The following is a 16,462-nucleotide window of genomic DNA, read 5'->3' as shown; positions in this document are numbered from 1 at the left end:
AACAGGTCCCTCTCCGATCATGCTGCATGCTAGAACGCGTTTTATACACTTATTAAAAAATTCTGCTCGTGCTTGGCATTCTCAGTAATTGTCTAGTTAACATACGCATCTTGTTCAGGATCCCAAACAGGGCACATAATGTTAAATTTCAGGACGAAATACATAGGCCTATATGAAAGTTCAAGAAAAGAAAGAAAACAAAAATTCGCTCGCGCTTCGCGCTCGCACTTTTTATATAGGGCCTATGAGATTATTTCATATTTATGTTATTCTAAAAGAATAAAGCTAAGAAGCGACTGATCGGGGAAAATATAGGTGAAGATAATTTCGGGCCCCATCCCCTATATTGGCGAAAGTCGGATTCACCCTTGTGACACATACACACACACAGAAAAAATGGTGCCCCCTGAAAAAGCAAGGACCCCCGGTGCCCCCCAGGAGAAATCCTAGCTACGCCACTGAGGGGGGGGGTCACATCACCTCGTCGGCTTTCCTAAAATCCTAGCTCTATCCTATAATAATAATAATATGCAACATAGCGCAAATGTTTCTAAGCGCTGCATACTATTACCCCGGCTTTAGCACGGCTACCCTGATCGGGCACATCGAGCATTCAAGGAATTCCTTCCTACCGGGTACCCATTTACTACACCTGGTGGCAAAAGTAGATAAACGCTTTGCCAAAGGACGCAGTGCTGCGGTGGGATTTGAACCCCGGACTTTGTGGTTCAAAGTCCGAAGACTTATCCACTGAGCCGCAACACCTTACTATCAAAGTTAAGTATCTAATAATGCGATCTCGAAGCGCAAGCAATGTTTTTTGTTAATTCTGTTTTAGTAATCATAAACAAGTTGCGTACCTAATTAAACAATAAATGCGAGGGCGAAGCGCGAGCTTAAAAAAATCACCTCGTCGGCTTTCCTAAAAGCTTTTTCTTTTTCTTTTTTTAAAGATTTTGAAGGGGCTATTTTAAATAAAGACTGGATCCTAGCTCTATCCTTACTATCTCAAAGTTAAATATCTAATAATGCGAGCTCGAAGCGCAAGCAATGTTTTTTGTTAATTCGGTTTTAATAATCATAAACAAGATGCGTACCATAAATGGGTCAAGGGGGAGCGCTGCACGCTCGCATTTTGATTGGCGAGTTATGTATGTCTCAATATTGATTATACAACAAACTACTTAAAATCCCCTTTTCATGACAATTTATAAAAAAAAAATTGGCTCACCATTTGCACTCGCATTAATTGTTAAAATATTCTAACTGATGCATCCTATTTATAATTACAAATTAAAGTGCTTTAAATATCCAGTTTTCAGGCCATGATATATTTCGCGCCCTCATTGGGCATTAATGAATAAGATATTAATTTAAAAATTAAATTGTCCCTTTTGTTTCATCTCGCGCTTGGCAAGAGGAATAGGAAGATAGTCATCATTTTCATATGATGACACGTGATCATAATGAAAAATATCAGCTCTACATTAAAGGGATGGTTTAGGCTGGAGATATTTTTATCTCAATAAATAGAGTAAAATTCACATAGCAAAATGCTGAAATTTTGATCAAAATCGGATAACAACGAAGTTATTGAATTCTAAAGATTTGCATTATTCCGGTGAAAGGCATGTCTTCATGAATATTCATTAGGTGGGCTGATGATGTCATACCCTCACTTGTTCTTTTGTATTATATTATATGAAATTAGATTTATTAAAAATTCTTCTATCAAGAACTAAAACAATTGGATTGACAACTGATGAGTGCATTAGTAATTAACTGCCGCAACTTATTTTATCATAATTGAATTGAATTATTTAAACATGCATGCAAAAATGAAACATTTATGATTTCATGTTAATATATAATAAAAAGGAAAGTGTGGATGTGACATCATCAGCCCACCTAATGAATATTCATGACGATGTGCATATAACTGTTTTCCCAAAATTTTGATAAACTTTAAAATTCAATAACTTCGTTATTTGTTATCCGATTTTGATGAAATTTTCAGCATTTTGCTTTGTGAATTTTACTCTATTTATTTAGATATAAATATTTTCAGCCCGGATCATCCCTTTAAGTGCGATCCATATCCACCTCACGATTTTCGTAAAAAGTGCTTAAAATATAGAGCTGAAATTGACTCTCTTTTTCAGATCGGAATATCAAATAGTTTAAGCTCACGCTTCGCGCTCGCTTTAATTTTCATGATAAAAGATGCATTTAGAATGCCTAGATTCTTGGTTTTTGAGGTTTAAATCTCTCATTTTCCCGCTGTCATCAATTGTTTAGTTATATAGCTATTCTGTTCACGATTGAAAATTGATTAAATTGTCCATTCTTTATGTAGAAATGTCAAAATTTTTCAGCTATATAGCGCTTCGGGCTCGCATTATTTGATTGCTGCAATATGTAACGTACGTCTTCATGGCTATAAGTGCAAGCAGTCCTTAAACTTTTAGATCAGTTCAAAAGGTATATACAAATTTTCTGCTCGCGCTTTGCGCTCGGATTATATTACTCATTCTTTTCATAATTGGTCGCGCTTCGCGCTCGCGTTTATTGTTAAGTTATATAACTATTCTGTTTAAATTACAAAAAGTGCTCGGAATTTCCATTCTTTAGGTAAAAATGTCAAAAAATTTTAGCTCGCGCTTCGCGCTCGCATTATTTGATTTTTTAAGATATGCCCGTCTTCATGGCTAACTGCATGCAGTCATTAACGGGTACCTTTTCCATCAGTTCATTTCTGCTCGCGCTTCGCGTTCGTAGTAATTATTTAGTTGCATACACATCTTTTTTTACTAGCTTCGGGCCTGCAAGTACTCTTTAATGCAGAAAAAAAATCAGGGAGAGCGTTAAAAAATAAATAATAGGGAGAAAAAAAGTTCGGGATGCACTCAAGCCTGATATGTACACACTGTCACTGTGCAATCTCGATGTACTTTTTAGTAGTTGGCAATAAAAAAGGTGTCAAAGAAATCCTGTATCTGTCTTTTATTATATTATAATGTCAAACTTCGACAGTTTTAAGAAGAAAAAATGCACTTTCAGATGACCAAATTTTTGCTTTTTGAAGATTGAAAAAACAAAACAAAATATTTTGACTATTTAAAGAGAACCGATCCATATCGATGTAATGCTCGTTTTGGGGTAGCTGGTCATCCTGGTCCACTCAAGCATTTCCTCATGAAAACACACACAAAACACACACCCACAATTGCAAAGATGCGATGGATACAGACTCCAGAGGGCAGGCTATTATTTTCGAGGTTTCCGTAGACAATCAATCAATGAGGTGAGAAACTTTGCCTTAAATATCATATTTCGGTGTATTAAATACCATTAAAAGTTAAGATGATGGTTTGGATGTATTGATGAATCAATAAAGTGTATGAATATTGAATGTTTGAAGACTTTGTGCGTGATTTCTTTGTCTATTTGTGATGTAATTGTCATTATTTTTTGCCGGATGCTTGCTACGCAGATAGTGCAGAGGTCACAGCCAGCGCCATAGGGCCAGCTGTGTATCAGAAAAGCCAAGTGTCTTGCTTGTGTAGGCCGGTCTGCGTTATCTGCGCATTGCATTTGTCGACGTGTGTTGCCTCGCCGGGGCCGGGGCGCTGTGCCTGGCTCGTGGCTTGTGCACAAATCCTGGCCCAGTATTGCATTGGGGTATTGTTATTAGCCAGCAAGACAGGCATGGCGATTCAAGTACCAAATGATAATCTAAGTTTTAATACATGAAGTATATTGTACTTTTGTTTTGTCTTTAGCAATATCATTCATGCTGGAAACGGGAAGAGTTACTTTTCTTTTGCGACAGCCACCCAAAATTGAAAATAAAAATTTGGAGAAGGTTCAAAATAATATTAATATATCTAAAGTCAGCCCTAATACAGAACATATATGATGGGAGAGTGGAAATACAAAATATGGCTTTATTCCGTCAAATTTTCGAGCAGAATCGAGTGCGTATAATTGTCCACAGACATCGGTTTATTTAGTCAGTAACTAATGGGTCTGAAAGCCTAACGTTAAGTATCGGCATATGATCGCTAGAAAACCCCTTTCGGTATCGGCTCTTCTCACTAGCAAAGCGGGAAGAATATTGACTGCAATTACGATGGCATGAGTTAAGAGTCCCAGCTAAGGTAAGAAACACTAAAAAAAAAACGATAGAGAAACAGGAAGTAAATGAACCTTAAGTCTCAACAATCTTGCAATTTTGGGTGGCTGTCACAAGAGGAACTCTTTCCATGGAATGGACAATCAATGGCGCTATGCTTGTGCACCACCCCAAAATTAAATAAAAGCAGCGCAGAGTTCCAAAACCCTTTCCCACTCAGCTCAGCACAATCTCAGGAAACTGCTGCCAAAGGTAGTGGAGCTCAGATGCCTGAGCTGCCTACATGTAGGGTCAAGAATTGATTTGAAAATGAATGAAAATGAAAAAGCAAAGGATGAAAAATAACAATTCTAAGACTATGGGGGTGTTGCAAGAAAATATTTGCAATCAATCGCAAATATTTTGTTGCAATTTTACAATTGATTGATCACTTTTAACTGTAGCGAATCAGATTATACTTCTTGTTTCATGGAGCAGATTAGCAATCAATCGCAAATTTACAATTGATTGCATGGCATATGCTTGATTTCAAGAATGAAAATAGACTTTCAATCGATCGCAAGTTTCTTGCAACACCCTATAAGAAAAGCAAACAACTGACCAAACATAAATTTACACATGCAATTTGAATTGAATTTAAAGGCTCTCAATTAAATCATGATTATGACTTCTTGTCCATGAAAAAGAAAAAATCAGCATCCGATCATGTCAAACGCAAACAAGTAACAGATTGAAAATTGTAAGATGGTTTAGAGCAATAAAGTTTGGATTCCCCATCTGAACGTCATTCACATTGAATGAAACGTGTTGTCTTGTGCTTGCATGCTCTAAACAATCTTGCCATTTTCAATCTAAACATCAGGTTTATGTTCAAAGCAAAAAGTAACAGATTGAAAATGGGAAGATTGTTGTTGAGAGCATAAGAACTGGGATTCCCCATCTCAATGTCATTCATATATTAAAAACGAAAAGCATTATGTCTTGTGCATGTATGCTCTCAACACTAATTGATCCATTTTGCAAGAACGTTACTTTTAATCTGTTGGGCATACTGGATGCTGCTTTTTTTTCTTGAGAACTTTGGATCACAATATAATGAATGGGAGCATCTAGATGATAGTTGAAGAATCAGTGTAAATGGAAGCTTTCAGTTTTTTGTTTTTCTTTTTATTCGTTACCCCCCCCCCCCCCCTCTGCAATTCTTGACCCAGGTTAGGTTCAAGTACCTGGTTTGGTCAGGTACATGTACCTGAGCTCCTCAATACTGCAAAATCTTTCCATGGAATTGATCAATGATCACCTATCCTACGACAAGAAGATCATGTAGTTAGCGATCCCTCCAATATTGAATAATGTGACCTACAAGAGTTACAATCCTGACCTTGACTTGGGTCAGCGAGCAGTTTTGACCTTTGACCTGTGAGGTAGATCCTTTACCACTGTTCCACAAATTTGTTGTAATTTCATTCTCTTCATTTTTGTTCTCTCCTAAATTCAGATCTGGAAGCTGGAATTGTTCTGCAGATATGCCTCTGTCCATTATTCGACTGAGTACATGTAAGTCTACACCTGTCTGTTGGTAGTTTTACTTTGTGTACATCGTACCTCATTCTGGAACAGAGAGCCAAGACCCCTGAAAGACCATTAAATTTGCTTAATCTTTCAGGGGGTTTCAGAGCCATCTGAAAGAGAGTACAAATTTCAGTCATCTTGGAGACTGCTGAAGGACCTTTTCTGATTTTTGGCTCTCAATGGTCCTTCAAGAGTCCCGTTCTATAGAATGTAATAGATCTTTAATTAGCCTGCCCCATATTAAGAATACAAATTTCCCTGCCCCGCCCCCTTAATCAATATAATTGACGGTGCTGATTCTGTTAGTTGAAAAACTGTTTGCTGTTCAATTATGATCCGATATTAGCCTACATGTATGTATTGATTTTTTTCATTCTTCAGCTATAATTAATAATAATAATAATACGACGTTGCTTGTATAGCGCATATCACTACCCATGGACGTCTCTGCGCTTAATAGGAAAATAGACAAAGAAGAGAGAGGATTAAAGCTATTATGTAGACTGTCTCAATCATAGAAGTGCTTAAACAAATAAGTTTTGAGGCGACTTTTGAATGCAGAGCATGTAGATGCCTCCTTAATGGAAGAAGGGATCATATTCCAAAGTTTAGGGGCCGCATGACAAAATGATCTCTCTCCATAGAACTTTGTCTGAACAACTGGACACTTGAGCAGATATCTCTGTGAAGATCTCAGATTACGTGAAGGGACATATCTTATTAATTTCTCACTGAGATATTCAGGGTAATAGTGGATAATTGTGGTAATAGTGATGGTGATGATATTTGGATGATGATAAATGAAATCATTGATCATAGTGATAATGAGAATGTAATAATGATAACATTGACAATTATGATGATAAGATGATGATGACAAAGACGACGACGATGATGATGATCGGGTGTTTTCACATCCACGACGTATGACAGATTCAAGGACTCAGTAAATGTGTTTAAAATGCCTGTCAAATGACAATGAAAAGTTGGGAGGTCTTTGTCGAAAATAACCAGAACAGCAGTAGCGTCATAAGTTTCAGAGTTTCTAGAGTCCAGGACGAAACTGCTGTTTTGATTCACTTTTTTTCGAAAAAGACTTCTTCGTAGTTGGTCGTTTTGATGAAGGGCATTTGATGATAGATTTTCTATGTTTTTTAATCTATTGTGCATCATTAAAGCAAAAACACCCTAATGATGGTGATGATGAAAATGATAATGATTAAGGCCGAGTCAAACCGGCCGACACTGCCGATCACAGGTGCAATTTCCTTCAGACCTTTGGACTGCTATTAAGAAATTCTCATTGTCAAAAGATTTGACATCTTACTATTTTACCAACTCGATTTCTTAAAAAGTTTCTTATATTATCAGTTAAGGGGAACTCTTAAAATGAAATCACCATGCTTGACTTCTCAATTTTTTTGCCCTTATCTGCCCATAATGTTATGATATTGTCTTATGGGCGCGGCCAATTTGTTCTGCTTGTTTGCCACTAGGTTATTTGCCACTATTCAATTGTTACTCCGCTGGAAATTTATCAAGTCTAGTGTGATGGTGATAGCAAGAATCTAAAGTAGTTGAACTGTACTAAGATTGAGGGTAGTGTTCACATAAGTTTTTAAGGTGGATTACATGTATGTTTCGAGTGTGAATGAGTCCAAAATTGGCCAATATCCCAATGACCAGGGTAGTACATGTACATGTAAACCATGAAACGAATAGCGATTTTCAATAACTATTCGTATTGTTACAAAATCCTTGCATCTGAATGGCTGAGAGCAAATTAGTGAAAATAACTGACAAATCTTTCATGGAATTCTCCTACATATATGTTTGATGTAAAGGGAAGTTCACCTGTAACAAAACACATGAATGAGTGTCTGTCACTGTGGAGTCCTGCATTGATGCTATGTGGAGGGGTAGGCCTACAGATGAAGCATTGGTGGAGACCCCTTTCAGACTTCATGTCATGGCCCCTAATGGGTCTGCAATATAAACTACATTTTAGTTCTATTTTGTGTGTGAATGGGTTAAAACTTGATCAAGGGTCATACATGTACATGTATGCACATGCACAGCTTGCATGTACACTGTATACATTTGGTAAATTGGCAGTTCGTCTATTGCCAATTTGTCCACTCATCACATGGTCTCATTTGAATAGTCTAATGCCATTCTGTCCAACATTTCGTCTAACAACCATTTGGTCCAATAAGCATTTGGTCCAATCACTTCGTCTAATCCCCAGTTCATCTAGATGACCATTTTTCTTGTAACCAGTTGGTCTAATATCCCATTTTATTTTCATTAATTTCGCCCAATCAACTTTTGGTCCAATTAGACCAAATGGTATAAACTAATTTAGTAAAGGCTGTTGGACCAGCTGGTTATTAGAAATGGTGTGGGGGCAAAATGACAATAAGACCATTTGGATAGTGGACGAAGTGATGGTAGACAAAATGATAGACAAGTTGGTAATTGGACATATTGGCATTGGACCAATTGAAAAAAACCCATATATTCACCACAGTCATTTGTGTACACTTAAAAAATAATAATGATAGGCATTTGTATGGCACCATCTATTTCGAGGTGCATTGTTGTTATTATTACTACCCCACTTTACATACATGTATGTCTCTAGGCATACATGTACATGTAATGTATGGTATATTGTGATCTACATGTTGGAGCCCCATCTTCTGCTATGCATTATATGGACACTGGAGATCCTCCAAGGGAGCGTTTCATGAAACAGATGCACTAGTGATTTTCACTGACAATTTTCACAGAGCCCATCAGAAGCAATGATTTCAGTAGCTTACTGTATGATACCAGTGAAAATCACTGACTATTTGAGTCATTAAGATCCTCTAGATTATAGCTCTTCAAGTGTTATTTATAAGGCCTGGAGAAGGGGGTCAATTTGACCTGGATTAAAGAAGTACCTGCAAAAAAAGAGGGAGGGGGCTACAGTCAGTGTATAGATCTTCACAACAAAAGAATTATAGGCCTCCGTGCACATGTATGCATCATTTACTAACAATTCTCCTTATACACATGTGGATGTACATACTTAACATGTGTCAAGTGAATACAGCACAGAATGTGAATATACTTAGAAGGGCACCTTGGCTGAGGGTGTGTTTACATATTAAACATCCGAGTGTTCTTACTGAAGGCAGGAAGAATGGTCATGTGTTGCCTACATAAGCAGTACATACTTGTTACGCAATTATTGCACAATTATTCTAAAGTAAAAAACAACGATCTATTAAAAGCAATCCAGAAAGCTCTGTGTTATTCTGAATCATCTGCGGTATTTGCTTCATTTCGGCAGACTCAGATCCCAATAGGGTTTAATTATGTAGTCAGATTACGCCTCCTGAATATTCATGGGAACAGAATATAGCGTAATTTCCAACATGTCGATCAGCTCGACTGGTGTGGTGCGATTGGTAAAACGATGCGCGGTCAGGCATGATATTCTCCCGACTTAAATCGGAATTCCAATTTTTTAAATAATTTTTTCCAGATTAAATTTTTTTTTTTCAATTATTTTATTTTTACGTGAAATAAAGCTATGAATGCAGACTCACCTTGAAAAATCATTTTCGATTTCTTTACTATGCAATAGCTTAACCCCGACCAGGGCGCTTCGGACTTTGGCGGTGACTTAGTGACCCTTGACCATTTGTAGTCTAAGAATCGTAGTGTGATTCAAAGCCTCCAATACAGAGTTAGCCCTTTATAAAGGACAAGTCCACCCCAACAAAAAGTTGATTTGAATAAAAAGAGAAAAATCAAATGAGCATAGCACCGAAAATATCGATTTATACCGAGGTTGTTTTACCTGACTGCTAAGAAAGCACAAATGCCTGTGAGCAAGCAACCAGGGGACCAACGGCTTAAGGTCCTCTCCGAGGGACCTGGTAATGAGGATAAATGCCTTACCAAAGGGCACTAGCGCACCACTTGGGAATCGAAACCGGGTCACCGGAATCCGAAACCCCCGCTCTACCGACTGAGCTATCGCGCCTCCCGCGAAAATAAGAAAGTCATGACATTTTAAATTTTCTGTTAATTTCACAAAACAGTTAAATATGCACATCCTGCTTTTCTGGGGTGGACTTGACCTTTGTTGTATGGCTATGAGTTTGCCGAATCAAAGACAATATAGTCTTCACATGTAAGTCTCCACCATCATCTGCAGGAGCAGCAAGACTTGTTAAAATTTCAAGGGGGGTGGGACTTGACCAACAGGGAACACTACTGGTTATACAGTACATGTACATCACGAAAAGTTATTGCTTTACATTATTTACAATGTAGTAAGACATTGTAATATGCTTGCCAGAAAATGGCATTTCAATCCCAGATGTACATAGTGTGGAATCAATTGAAATTGATCATTCAGAATCAAGAAAAAAAGAAAAGGGAATATTCCCCATTTTCTCGATGGTTTCCAACTAAATCAAATCAATGTCAAGGAAATGGGTATTTTATTGATAATGAGATGTGAAATTTCAGCAATTTAGTGGGTACTTAATACTTATAGCCCCCCCCCCCCTCCGTTGCCAGTTAACCATGCCCATTTGAAAGTACTCAAGCGTTGTCAAAATCAATATAATGATTCAGGCCTGCCTAAAGGGTACCATTATTCATGTAATGTCAATTTTATATTTGAACTGAGACCATTGGGGTGTCGCTTTGAGATTTGAACTAAATCCTGCAGAGGTATCATTGGACAATAGACACATGTAATGCAAGAATGCAAGGAATCTTATAATGTGTGATAATGAATCATAATACATATAGTTTCTTGTTGACCTTTAGTTGACATAAATTTGCGTGATGTCATGCCCAAACTACATTTTTGTGTTTAAAGGGGAAGTTCATCCTAGTGACAAGTCGGTTTTAAATAAAAGCAAGAAAAAATAAATATTGGCGAAGGTTTGATGAAAATCTGTTACAGAATAACAGAGCTATGAATTTTTTTTTGGTGATATCAGAGATGAGCAGCGGCTATATGTAGGCTATACAATATGTATCTCGTGATATTCTAAAAAAATGCATTTTCTGAAAATAATTAAAAGTTATTTTATTTGTGGGGTCAATAAATTATCAGACACATCATTCCAAAAAGCTCATCTTGTTCCATAAAAAAATGGAATGGAATTAATATATAGGGGAGTTCCTTGAATATGGCTTCAACAAATGAAACCTCAAAACTCTCTTCTTCCTTGACAGATTTTCATCAAATCTTCACAAATATTATTTCCATCATGTCTTATATTTGTTTTATATTAAGTTGAGTAATTTTTTCATCAGAATTTACTAGGATTCCATCGAAACAGTTGGTTAATTTTATCAAAACTACATGTACTCGACCCACTTCCACAGTAAACTCCCTTTAAAGGTATTGTTTAACTTTGTGAGCAGCCGATTTAAAAAATTCTCAAACCAAGATGAAACATGTGTACAAGTGCATGTATTAGAACTAATAAACCCTGAAAACAACCATTATTGAGAATGAAAAGCTAAAACTACAAGGCAAACCCCGATTTTGTAAATAGGCGTCTTATAGACGCCTAAATAGTACACATAAGTGTATGGGATGAAATTAAGATGGTGTTTCCGGTCACTTTATATTTCAATTTTTGAAGCACTAAATAATTATTTTCGAACGCAATTTTTTCTGGGCTTCATTTTTGTAACATATCACAGACACAGGTGACAAGTGTGACCTTCTAGCTCAGATTTTTTAAAAGTCAAACCAATATTAACCAATCACTTTAACCTTCCTCCGCACTACAACTTCTTGTACAGCAATGCGATATTACAATTTCACCAAGATTCCCGGTTGTCTGTGTGTTATAAATTCATATTTCATGGCTTTAAGAAATAGCTTAATCTTCTGATTTAACCCTTTTAATACAAGCTGTCTGCTTGTACATTCATAAAGAGGGTGTGGCTCGAAAGTTTGGATTACAAAAGGATTAGCAAATTAGGCTAAATTCCTAATTAACATGCCAAGGAAAGCACAGACGTGGGATGAGAAGGTATGTTTTGATGACGTGGTTTTATCATTTATATAAATTATAGGTCTTCCCTAAAAAGTGCACAGATTCATGGAATTTAAAGATAAATACTCAAAATGAGTTCGAACAGAATCCAATAAAGTGACCACCCAAGCATACATGTACTGTATGTTGAAAAATATGTGCCAAATGCAAATGGCTCTGGAAAAAATGTGTAATTGCTGAGATATGAGCAAATTACGCATGTAATTCCATTATAATGTATGTTTGCTATTTTTCCAAACAACATTAATACATCATGTACATGTACATTGTCCCACATATGCGTTTTTGTGTTAGTGGTCATCAGAAGAAATTATCATGAAGCTGTTCACAAAAGTTGTGACTTTACGAATGACTGGTGATCCTTTCTTAGGAACTAAGACCTCGCTCTCATTGGTGTGTATCACTTACCGCAAGAAACTATAGGATCCCCAGTCATTCGTAGAGTCGCTCGTAACTTACATGTACAAACAGCATAATGAAACACACACCGGGTTACAGGCCTATTCTACATGTACAGTACAGTATTAAACACTGTGTGTTGGCCATTTTTTTCTTTATATTTTGTCAAGTTGTACATGTAACAAAACAAAAAGAAACTAATGTCTTGTAACAAGTCAATTAATACACACATTATGCATACATGAAGAAAGCATTATAAACTGAAAAGACATTACATGTATTGCAAAATTACTGTGTCTTGCAACGCGAGCCGCTTCAAGTTAATCGCGTTTACACGCATAAAAAAAGGCGAGTCTGCATCGACTCTTTGGTTTGCACCTTGAGCCGATGCAGCATGTAAACAGGGTATAATGTATGTACATTGCAACCTACATTGTGTATGTACATGTACACAGTATGTTTGTAAATGCCACAAAGAGGTCATGGATTAAAATGTCATGTGCATACATGTTCAGGCTTTTTTATTCAACCCATGTTGCAGAGCAAAAGGCTGAGTAGGGTCGAGAGGAAATATAAAATATACTAGTACCATCCTTTATGGGAAAAAAAAATAACACTGGGGCTCGGGATGGAGAATGGAAAAAGAGCCCAAGAAAATCCCACTCACAGCAATGTTTAAGCTTATCTCATGATGTTGCAGATCTAGGAAGTACGTTGTGAAAGGTACATGTACGTAGCCCCACGAAATAAAAAAAAAAGTAACGTACATACATGTACATTACATGCTTATGTACATTGGCGGATCAAGGGGGGGGGGGCAAAGCCGGCCCGTGCTCCCCTTTTTGAAAGTGTTGTCCTTTTTTTTTTTTTTGCTTGTCAAATTTTTCCTCAGGAATATGTGCCCCCCCCCCCCTTATGGAAAATCTCCTGGATCCACCCCTGATTATGTACATAGCTTTCGTGTACATCTGAGTCAAGCAGTTGTACACAGTATTGTAATATCAAACTTGTGAGGAATGACTCAACAATATTCCCCTCAAGGAGGTATTTTTTCTACTAAACATAATATCCTTTAGCCACAAACTCACATATCTTATCAGTCTATGAAAGATGATTTTAACAAGACAGACGACGTCTTGTTGCGAGGGGCTACATAATCATGGAAGCTTAAACAATATGCACTGTTACATACATATATGTGCGCTCCTTTTAAAGTCTACAATTATTTCTAAGGCTTTTTACCAAACCAATTGTGATTATTTATTCCTCATATATGCTTAAGCAGACTGTTTCTATTGATGTACATGTATGCTCCAATGTATGTAAATTTGTACATGAATTTTAATTTGGAGACATGAAGTTTTATATGTGAAGTGGGACTTCAGAATGTACAAAGTAATTTTTTTTTTTACTTTATTAGAATTGACCAACGTGGAAGAGCAAATAAATGAATATTTTCAAAACACACACATGTACATTGGGGTACAATGGAGAGCTTGCTTATTGGAGATGACATGGCAAGCCCAACGCAAGCAATAAAAACGGTGGTTGTAAAACTACATACTGTACGTACTGGGTTTGCATTGTTTGTCTTCAACATCATGTAATAGTACATGTCGTATGCCACAGTCACTATAACAATGCCAGCTGAAGACTGTACATGTACATGTAAAAACTACTGTACCTCTAAACTATGTACATGTATGAGCAGCCTATTTTGCATGTGCTTGCATACATGTATATATGCCAACCATAGATTTGGTTGCCAGAGGTCCCGGGAGGAGGGGACGGCACTCACATATATTGGTGGTACGGGGACATGCCGCTTTGATGACCCCCTTTTTCAGTTCTCTAGATACTCTGAATGACAAAAGTTCCGTTTAGAAGCCGTCCCGCCCCGCTCGCAAAACCCCCGTTACGAAACATCTCAGTTCCCTAGCCCTGCCAGATTTGTCCAGCGCGAGCACCACATGCGAGAGCCGCATGCTGGGCTTCACAACGCCTTCCGCTAGCAACTCCATTCACCCGTAGCGCCCACATATACATGCACAGCGCTAGGCATGCACGGTATACTGTACCGCGATCCCGTTCCATAGACCCTGTTTTTCACACTGCCCGGTATATATTTGGTTCCTACGACCCCGTATTTTACCCTTGTGATCAGTTCCTTAGACCTCCATTTCAGGGTTTTGTGAGGCACACCCCCATAAAAATACAATTTGAATGTACATGTAGGAAATGACTATATTGAAGCAACGTATCTCACTTATAAATTTTTAGAGGTGTTGTGGTTTAGTGGATAAGTCTCATTGGTTTGAACCACAAGGTCCTGGATCAAAATCCCACTGCAACACTCACATACTTTGGCAGGGTGTTATTCTACATTTGTCTCTCTCCACCAAGGTGTGGTACATGTACAGTAAATAGGTAACAAGTAGGAAGAAATTCCTTGGATGTTCAGTCATTGAATTATATGCAGGACTTATAAGCATTGTATCAAGTTCTATATACATGTAATTGTTGCATATTATTGTTTATTTCTGTTCTTCAGAGAGGAGATATCATTTGCCTGAGCTGAGGAGCCTTTGGGAATGTCTCTTCCCAGGACCGGTGCCTATTATGGCCGACCAGAGCCCTAGCTGCCACCAATTAGGGGGGTCCAAACACCGACGATCAATGCGAGGTGCTGCTGCTGCTGCTGCTACTACTACCACGTCCACCACAAGCAACGCTGTCACCTCCTCGACCGCTGGGTCTTCGGCAGCTGGTCTTGTCCAAGACTTGTCCAAACATCAGAAGAATCAAGTTTCCTCGAGACAGGAGACCTGCATCAAATCTAGGTATGCTGAATGACAGGGTCAGAATTACCGTACATGGGGGCGACGGGCGATTTTGCCCCCATGACAGCCCAAACCGCCCCTAAAAATTATCAAAACCTATTGCTTTCGGGCGACTTTTTATTTCAGAATCGCCCCAATAAAATACCATCGACAATGTAAAAAATACTTCACATAATTACGTTCTCAGGCGGCGGAGCAAGCGCATCTTTTATATTGCCCTTGCCAGCTTTAAGTTGAACGGTCGATGCAATATCCGAACCTTCCGTAACACCGGAAGCTTCGCGATTGTAAATAAACGCGCAATGCAATATGGGATGCGGAGTACGCATAGTCTTTAGCACGGGGTTTTTAGAATTGTTGACGCACTTGCCGCATGGCTTCTGTACATGTACACGATTAGACTGCACAGCTGGTAACGAGACCATGTGCATCGTACAGTATATTATGTGTACTAGGCATGCACAGAATTGTATGCGATCAGCTGGTGATTGTGACAGCGCTGATTTATATCGAGATCGTCGAGTCGGAGTGGAGATGGATAAGTTTCTAATTCGAGTTCAACCTGGCTCTGCCAAACGGCCAGAGCCAGCGCCAGAAGCCTCTCCAAATCGAGATACTGTTGAGAAGGATAAGCCAAAAAAGAAACAGAAAAAGAAACAGTACTGTATAGAGACAATCGACAACAAAGTCTTGGGGCCTCCATTGGCTCGAATCTGAAGTGTGTGAAGATGAAGGCGACTCTGGTGCACTAGCGTACCTACAAGGGGGGGGGGGAGGGGCAGGGGGCAGTCTGCCCCCCCCCCTCTGACGAGTCACAACCCATGCACTTTTATTTTTCTTGCTTGTCAATTTTTTTTCTGGTACGAAATCCTGTATTTGTGGTTGAATACCTTTTTTTATATCTTTTTTTTCCTTGTCACATTTTTGGGCGGACAAATTTGCCCCCCCCCCCCTGTGAAAAATCCTAGGTACGCCACTGCTCTGGTGGGATCACTGTTTATTGTAAGGCCTGTAGCCTACAGTAATTACAGTTGAAAATGTTCTGAGCTTTTAGGCATCACATTGAGTCTCGGAATGTCAAAAGGTAATAGCTGGTATTTAAAAAAAAGTAGCCCCATGAATTAGAAAATAGCCCCAAGATATTCAGTGGTAGCCCCAATGTAAAAAAAAAGTAGCCCCTAAAAAAAATTTATTAATTCCTACCCTGCTGAATGATGACAATCAAGTTTGTCTGTTAAAGGGGTACTGCGGGCTATAAAAATGGACTTTCATGATCGTAGAAATGATATGATTTGAAGAGATTAAGTAAAATCAGACTAACAAAACCATACAAGTTCCATGAAAATCTTACAAGAAATTTCAGGTTAAATGACATCTTATTGTATACTGACTAGTAAGTATACTGACTAGTAAAGGGAATATTTTAAGAC

General features: G+C 38.1%; 1 protein-coding gene across 1 annotated transcript in view; it reads left to right on the top strand.

Annotated features, from left to right (window-relative positions):
• Nucleotides 1-3,221: 3,221 nt before the first annotated feature.
• LOC129278897 (E3 ubiquitin-protein ligase TRIP12-like) overlaps nt 3,222-16,462 on the top strand; it is a 62,046-nt gene continuing 48,805 nt past the window's right edge. Inside the window, exons 1-3 of the mRNA XM_064111628.1 lie at nt 3,222-3,304; nt 5,634-5,692; nt 14,744-15,032. Coding sequence (XP_063967698.1) covers nt 14,812-15,032 — 221 coding nt within the window. The 5' untranslated portion in view covers nt 3,222-3,304; nt 5,634-5,692; nt 14,744-14,811. The remainder of the gene's footprint in view (nt 3,305-5,633; nt 5,693-14,743; nt 15,033-16,462) is intronic.

This window comes from Lytechinus pictus, chromosome 16 (genome assembly GCF_037042905.1).
Source record: "Lytechinus pictus isolate F3 Inbred chromosome 16, Lp3.0, whole genome shotgun sequence".
Taxonomy (NCBI): domain Eukaryota; kingdom Metazoa; phylum Echinodermata; class Echinoidea; order Temnopleuroida; family Toxopneustidae; genus Lytechinus; species Lytechinus pictus.
This window is presented reverse-complemented; position numbering and strand designations above follow the sequence as displayed.